Source organism: Vicia villosa, linkage group LG6 (assembly GCF_029867415.1).
Source record: "Vicia villosa cultivar HV-30 ecotype Madison, WI linkage group LG6, Vvil1.0, whole genome shotgun sequence".
Classification (NCBI taxonomy): domain Eukaryota; kingdom Viridiplantae; phylum Streptophyta; class Magnoliopsida; order Fabales; family Fabaceae; genus Vicia; species Vicia villosa.
In genome coordinates this window covers 92,232,689-92,241,324 of record NC_081185.1, presented here as the reverse complement: position 1 = coordinate 92,241,324, position 8,636 = coordinate 92,232,689, and the positions used below count along the sequence as shown (strand labels likewise).

Genomic DNA, 8,636 nt, shown 5'->3' with positions numbered 1-8,636 from the left:
TAAACATAAGATAACCACCAGAGGATTAAAACAATGACTAATATGATAAGAAGGTTCATGCAATAACAAGAAAAGCTAATTTGAGAAGCTTCGACTAAATCTCATTTTGTCAACTAATATAATTTCCTTCCAGATGATTTTACCTAAAATTTTGATGTTGTTTTTGTTGACGAATAAGTGTGAGTTGTGTTGAGAAACAAGTGTGAGTTCTAAGTACCACATTGCTTATAAAAGTGGAGGATGAACACTTTATAAGTAAGAAGAACCATACACCTATCACCTTAGGGTTTTGGGTGAATATGTGGTATCTCTCAATATGAAACCATTTTATATTGTCATCCAATTAGGATGAATTATTTTGAGACATAAATATGAAATTAAAAAATAATTAAACTAGTTCAATAACTACTTCTTCCTTATTTATCTTTTTCTTATGTGTCAAAATAATTCATTCTAATTGGATGACAATGTAAAGTGGTATTACACTAACAGTTTATTCGAATTAATCTTTATTCAGATTATCTTTTTTAATGAAAGAAAGAACTTAATGATAAGTTGCAGTAAATTACTAGGAGAACTGTGACCTTTCAAATATTGGTAAAATTACTTGAACAAAGAAGGATGTATGTTATCTTCAAATGCCGCCATTGGTTTGTTGTTATTGCAAACCAGTAAGAATAAAATTCGATTTAAAATGGCCTTCAGAGTTATGCAAACAACATATTTTGTAAAAACATCATGGTATTTGGCACATGGAATTAATTATTTTATTACTATTTAAACATGACTAAGCAAATATAAAATATCAATTGTAAAGAAACATACAATATAAAAATATCTTCACTCCAAACTCTTCTTCCTACATGCATTTGCACTAGCAAAGGCACTAAGTTATTCACAAATCATAGAAGAAAAAAAAAAGAAGAGGTACTAAGAAAAGAAAGAATGGTAGAGGATAGAAAAGTTGGGGTGGCAATAGATTTTTCCAAAAACAGCAAAAATGCTTTGAAATGGGCTATTGTAAATATGGCAGATAAAGGTGACACTTTTTACCTCATTCACATCAACTCCAGTTCTTCTGATGAGTCTCGTAACAAGCTGTTTGCAAAAACTGGTTCACGTGAGTACTCTATTTTCGAAATTCATTAGTAATATCCTATTGTAGATTAGATTATTATATTTTATTTTCTTTACTCTGTAGCACTTATTCCGTTGGAAGAGTTGAAGGAGGCAGGAGTTATGAAACAATATGGTGTACAAACTGATGTTGAGGTTATTGATCTGCTTGATATAGCTGCCACGCAGAAACAGGTGTTTTTACTTTCATAATAAAAAATATATATAAAGTTATTGTGTTTTTTATCACAGTTGTGTGAAAGATGAACTAGAACGCATAGCCTCAAATTTTTAATTGTTTCATTGAGTCAATTAGAGTTTCGTAATAAAATTGTCACGGTTAAACCATAAATAAATAAGATTTTTAATTATTTTTACAGTTAAATCTTAGACAGTCTACACAGAAGTTCAAAAAACTTAATGCTTATTGTATTAGGCTTGTCTTCTGCCCGACACACCACATGTCTCAATATCCATATCATAATATCGAAAATTAAAACAAGTGTCTAAAAAACTTTATTATTTTCCTCCGATACTCCTTAAACATATTGCTTGAATCCTGTTTCCAATCTGATAATATCGGTTTTTGTCAGTTAAAGTATATTTAAAATTATTATATTGTGATTTAGATTAGAGTTCCATATCATTTTTTGTTAGAGTCTCTCTAGATACAAAGATTTTTATTTAGTTTGTTGATACTTGTGAGATTTTACTTTTGTAGGTGAGCGTTGTTGCAAAATTGTATTGGGGTGATGCAAGACAGAAACTTATGGACTCTATTGAAGATCTTAAGCTAGATGCCCTGGTTTTGGGAAGCAGAGGCCTTAGCACAATCAAAAGGTTCATACTTATTTATGGCTTCATATTTTTAATTTTTTGTTCAATGTTAATATGGATAAAATTAGTATTTTCCTCTTTATTTATTGTGATTTTTTGTCTTTTGGACGTGTTTGTTTCATGGTATAAAAATATAGGATATTACTTGGAAGTGTTAGCAACTTTGTGATGGTTCATTCCCCATGCCCAGTAACTATTGTGAAGGATTATTCAAGCAGCAGCAGCAGCAGCGACTAGCTTTTCCAATTGGTATCTTTTTCTTGCAATGTACTTTGGGCTAACAATGGGGTTACTCATCTTATTTGCCCTTAGCTTCTCCAAATAATAATTAAAAATAATAATAATATAATTGGAGTGCTTTTTTAATTTGGCCATGTAAATTAACTATAGTAGACTCCTTGCTATTGTAATTTTTATATACTTTTATAGGTAAATTTATAATGTTTATAGAAGAACGACCATAACACATAGATTTACACACAACCAAACATATTTTTTTATTAATTACAAAATTAAAATAAAATTGTCTCTCTCCTCTATTAAACCAACCACCCCTCATGATAGCAATTAAAAACGAAATTAAATTTTTAACAAATGTCAATTTTCTCACATTTTATTGTTTGTGCCTAAAAATATGAATTTAGGTTCGAATCCATGCAAGTATTTCTCATGTTTATAACTCCTCTATTTTTTAAATCTAAGTCATTTTAAAACAATACAAATTATAAAAAAATATGTTTCTCTTTAAAGTAAAAATGAATCATTGAAAGCTCGACAAATCACAAAACCAAACAAAACATACTGGATTGCAATTCCAAGACAACAAACAATACAATACTATTCATCTGCATAAAAACCAACTGCAAATCATAGTAGCAAACTACAGTCTACAGTACCTATCCTACTCCATTCCACCAATCCATTTATATACCTTAATCAACAAACTGTACAGTGTTTGTTTCATGTATTTCAGCAAATGCTTTTATCAAATGTGCTTGTTGTGCTTAGCTCATGAATTTCACCGAAATTGAACTATGCTTGTTATTATGAATTACACCATTGATGCATGAATGAAGAAAAGCACAGAGAATATAGAATGAAGTGAAGAGAAAGATGAAGCAACTATAACTTCTCTCTTATTGATCATAGAAGGAGGGAAAGATATATATAAAAAAGTAGTGAAAGCTTGAATGTAACAAACTAAATAACTAACTTTTTATATACCTAACTTACTCAGCTACTTCAACTAACTTTCAGTTATTAGCCCCCCACAAGCTGAATTTTAATAGATATTTAACAAGTTCAGCTTGGACATAAAAGAACTAAAAGGCTTAGGAAGTAGACACTTAGTAAAAAAATCTGCAAGTTGGTCTTGAGAAGAAACAGGTAGAAGCTTCATGACACCAGCCAATATCTAAGTGTTTGGTTCGTTCGTGGAAGACAGTATTAGTTGCAATGTGAAGAGCACTCTGGCTATCACAAAAGAGAGCTGGAATTTTGCAGCATTCAACATGAAGATCTCTGAGTAGATAAAGGATCCACTGGAGTTCGCAAGTTGCTGCAGCAAGTGCACGGTATTCAGCCTCAGATGAAGCACGCGAGATTGTGTTTTGTTTCTTGGTACGCGCTGAAATGAGAGAGTGTCCAAGATAAAAACAAGATCCAAAGACTGATCGACGAGTATCCGGACATGTAGCCCAATCAGCATCAGAAAATCCTGAAATATGAAGAGATGAATTGCGAGGGAAGAATAAGCCTTGGCCTGGACAATGCTTCAAATACCTCAAAACACGGCAAGCAGCATGGTATGTGTGATATAGGGATTTGATAGGAACTGACTAAGTTGTTGAGTTATGAATGTGATATCTGGTCGAGTAGTAATGAGGTATGTCATTTTCCAATAAGTCTCCTATTGCAAGGAATGTCATCATAAGGAGGGCTATTGTCATGACACAATTTGATGGAAGGATCATAAGGTGTGGTAGCTGGTTTAGAACCTAAAAATCCTGAATCATTAAGGAGGTCAAGACAATATTTTCGCTGACAAATGGATATACCTTTGCTCGAATGAGCCACTTCCAAACCAAAGAAATATTTGAGAATGCCAAGATCCTTGATCTTGAATGCCTAATGTAAAATATTCTTCATGAATTGGAATTCATGTAGAGAATCACCTGCTAAGATCACATCATCAACATAAACAAGTAAAATTGTGAAGGAGGATGATGTTTTCTTAACAAAAAATGAGTGATCAGATGGGGCTTGCGTGTAACCGTGGCTAATGAGGAAAGAAGTCAGCTTTTCAAACCATTGTCAACTTTCCTGTTTTAAACCATAGAGGGATTTGACCAGCTTACACACTTGATTAGGTTTGGAAGTTGTGACACCAAGAGGGATAACCATATAAACATCTTTATGCAAATCACCATGCAAAAATACACTATTGACGTCCAGCTGATGAAGGAGCCAGTTGTTAATGGAAGCTAGGGCTAGCACGAGTCTGACAGTTGTAAGCTTAGTAACAGGTGAAAACGTGTATGAATAGTCAATGCCTTCAATCTAATTATACCCTTTTTCTATCAGACGTGCTTTAAAACGTTCAATACTACCATCAGACTTATGCTTGATCTTATAAACCCATCGACAACCAATTGGTTTCACATTGGATGGAAGATCCACAATTTGCCATGTACCAGTTTCCTTAAGAGCCTCAAGCTCAAGTTTCATAGCTTGATTCCAACAATCAAACTTCCATGCCTCTTTATAAGTTTTAGATTCTTTGGTAGTGGAAATAGAAAAAATAAAACGAGAATGTGAAGGAGATGGATTTGAATATGATAGAAAATTTGAATGAAGATGATTCAATTTGTGCATCATTGAAAGTTTCACATATATAGTCTTTGAGGTGAGATGGTGGATGTCTTGCTCTTGAAGAAACACGAGTGGTAGGGTTAGGTGGGACATTAGATGTATTGGGAGAGAGGGTTTAGTCATGTATAGGAGATGGATGTGGGGATTCTGCATGAGAATCATTATGACGTATGATAGAGGGAGGATCATCAAATGTTGATGAATCAAAATTATTTTGGTTGGCTGTGGAACTGAAGAATTTCCAATTCTGTGTGGCATGTTGAGAATGACTAGTGTAAGGTAAAATGTGCTCATGATAGGTGACATTTATGGAAATAAATATAGTGTGTGTATGTAAATCAAGTAATATAGAACCTTTAAATCCAACAGCATAGCCAAGAAATACAGATTTTCTGGCACGAGTGTCAAGTTTGGTTCTGTGGTGGGAGAGAATGGATGCATAGCAAAGAGATCCAAAGACCTTAACTTGGCTAATGTCAGATGGTGATTGATGGAGTATATGATAGGGAGAGTGATTATTAAGTAAATGTGTATTGACTCTATTGATAATATAAGCTCCATAATTGACAGCATAAGACCAAAAGGATTTGGGAAGGTTAGATTGAAAAAGAAGAGCTCTTCCTACATTAAGAAGATGCTGATGCTTTCTCTCCACGCGAGCATTTTGCTGGGGAGATTCCACACAAGATCTTTGGTGGATTATGCCCTTTGAAGCATAGAATGAGGGATGATAAATTCAGGTCCATTATCTGTCCTAACAAACTTAGGGCAAGCGTGATGTTGATTTTCTATAGGAGTGATAAATTGTTTAACACGGTTAGAAACTTCTGCTTTTGACTTAAGCAATACGAGCCAGACAAACCTACTATAATCATCAACAACATTTAAGAAGTATTTATGATTATGTATGGAACTAATGGAGACAGGACCCCATATGTCAAAATGCAAAAGCTCATAAGGCTGAGTAGCTCGAGACTGACTGAGACTAAAAGGATTTTTCTTGTGTTTGGCAAAGTGGCAAACATCACAGACTGCTTTATTATCATTGAAAATGGTTGGGTATATATGATCCATCTGAGATAACCTATCATGGGATAAATGGCCAAGTCTAAAATGCCAAATGGCTTGTTTAGGTATTACTTTACAATTATTCATGGAAATGGAAGAATGAGGTGTGTTACACAAAGAAGTATTAGAACTGGTGATTTGTGATGAGAAGAATGGTTCAGCAAGACATCCAACATCCGTAATGAGTTTGTACAATCCTTCAAACGGCCTAGCCAAACCAACCATCTTCTTGGTTCTCACATCCTGTATAAAACAATTAGTGTGAGAAAATTGACAAATGCAATGTAAAGACTGGCATAATTTAGAAAAAGATAAAAGGTTTAATGAGAAATCAGGAGTATATAACACATTATTGAGATAAAATTGAGAGGAAAAGTTAATAGTTCCTGCATATTTGGCAACAACAATAGAACCATTAGGCAAGCAAACATTGACAGGTGGAATTTTTTAATAGTAATTGAACCAATTTAATGAAGAACACACATGATCATTGGCTCCTAAGTCAAGAATCCAAAAATCAGGCTTAGCATGACTATCACAGGTAATAGTGGACACAAAAATATTACCTGAAGTCTCATTTTGTGAATGACTAGAATGATTAGAGATGTGATTGGTAGTAGAGGATGTGGTTTGTGAATGAGGCAACAAATTCGTTTGTTGTAGCAAGCCAATCAATTGAGCATATTGCTCCTGAGTGATGTTGGCACCAGGTGTAGAAGACTCTTCACCAATATGAACCAAAGACTGAGTATCACTGGTAGCTGCACTAGAGGCATTAGCAGATGTTTGCTTCTTAGCAAAACTGGGAGGAAATCTATGTTTGCGATAGCAAACTTCAATAGCGTGACCAGTCTTGTGACAAAATGTGCAAACTCTACCATCTTTTCTAGGGTTAGAAGAATTATTATTGTAGTTTGAAGATTTACCATAGAAAGCATGAACCACCTCGAACTCACTCGATCGATGGTTCATGGTTCTACGTAATTAGTATTATCGAGTTTTTACTCCAATCTAAGGTTTTTAGGTTTGTGAACTCAAGAGTACCGGTACGAGTTCTTTGAGTAAGGAACTGGTAGCTTTTACTTACGTCAATGAGTGAGAACAGTAGTATTAGATTGAGTTAAAGAGTTTGATCTTCCCCCCGGGATATAGAGGGTCAGGGTCCTTTCTTTTGTTGTTGCACTAAACTAAGCTCCCCGTGTCCACTAGCGCTCCTGTCCAGAGCAAAGAGAAGGCGAAAAAGCGCCGCCAAAGCAGCATAGCAGGCTTCTATTGCTACGCAACAAGAGAGCTGGATAGAATTTTGCGACCACATGTTTTATTTAATGGTAAAAAGCTCGCTGGTTATACGGGATCCGACGCATCCAGTAGAGCGAAGCAGCGTTCCCTTCTTTTCGGCGGCATCCTTTCGCATTGGCGGCGAGTGGAGTGCCACAATCCCATTAAGAATTTTTGATCTACATAATCCAAAGCCCATAGCACTGGCGACGTCTCCGGCATAAATGCAAGGAGGATGTATAGCTGATATAGGATCTTGTGGAACAGGATTTGATTCTGCAAGCGGTTCGGTACGAACGAAGAGATTTCAAACAAAAGGATCGGAACTCGCTGATAGGAAAGGAGAGAAAAACAAAGAAATGCCAGATGCAACAAAGGATGAGTCCTTCTTTTTTCCTTCTCGTGAACCACGAGAGCGCCTAACACCCAGGGGAGCAAATCTAATTATCCTTTCAGGGTAAAGCGGCGCATAAAAAAGGGTTGTCCCGTCAAACGTTCGGTTCCTTCGTGAACGAAGTTCAGAATTAACAAGGGTTCGTAGAAAGAAGGGAGTGTACAACTAGGGCACAACCCCTGTTTTTTGTTCATAACGAGGGAGAGATAGAATGGAGTTCTTCACGAAGTTCGAGACAAAGTAATACAAAACTTCTCTATGGCCCCCTCGTTTTGAGACATTATGGCTTTGGGTCGACCCTGGTAACAAAGAAGGAATCCATAAAAATGCACGATCCACAAATTTTCTTGAATCATAGGCATTGATAAGGGTGTTAGCCTCATCAAGAACATGTACAAAATCATCTTTAGGAACTAGGGAAACATTATTACTCTCTTCTTGTATAAACATAGAGTAAGCTCTATTTATAGAAGGGAGAGGATCCATTAATAGAAATTGAGTTTTGATGACAAAAAATGTATCATTCAAACCTGTGAGAAATTGAATGATTTGATCCTCGAGACGAAATTCACGAGCACTACGCATAGCTTCGCATCTGCATTACTGAGGACAGGTGCAACTGGGAATTGGTCTATGAGAGTTTAATTCCTCCCACAAACCACGTAATTCGGTGAAATAATCAAGCACAAATTTGGAATCTTGTTTGAGATTGCTGATTGCAACACGCAGATTAGAGACACGAACACGATCGGTTTTGGCAAATCTTTCCTTAAGATCATTCCACACGTCGAGAGCATTCTCCAAAAACACTATAGTTTGAGCAATAGGAGGATTCATATAATTCATGATCCAAGAATGAACAAGACAATTGCAACGTTCCCATGCAAGACGATTAAGATCAGTGGCACGTGGAACGGGAATGGAGCCATTGATGAACGCAATTTTGTTCTAGGCGCCTAAGGCACGTTCCATAGATCTGGACCAAGAGATGTAGTTAGAACCATTGAGTTAAGGTGTGATAACACAGAATGTGGACCTTCGCTCAGGTGCACATAATATACAGTATCAACAT

The 8,636-nt window shown here is 35.7% G+C and overlaps 1 protein-coding gene and 1 pseudogene across 1 annotated transcript; one reads left to right on the top strand and one right to left on the bottom strand.

Moving 5' to 3' along the window:
• Positions 1 to 823: 823 nt before the first annotated feature.
• LOC131611874 (universal stress protein PHOS32-like) lies at positions 824 to 2,387 on the top strand. Its single transcript, XM_058883713.1, has 4 exons — positions 824 to 1,120; positions 1,202 to 1,311; positions 1,838 to 1,956; positions 2,091 to 2,387. Exons 1-4 carry the CDS (start codon positions 946 to 948, stop codon positions 2,188 to 2,190), a joined length of 504 nt encoding a protein of 167 aa, XP_058739696.1. The 5' UTR covers positions 824 to 945; the 3' UTR covers positions 2,191 to 2,387.
• A 4,710-nt stretch (positions 2,388 to 7,097) lies between these two features.
• LOC131614139 (probable cytochrome c biosynthesis protein) lies at positions 7,098 to 7,926 on the bottom strand (annotated as a pseudogene).
• Positions 7,927 to 8,636: the final 710 nt, after the last annotated feature.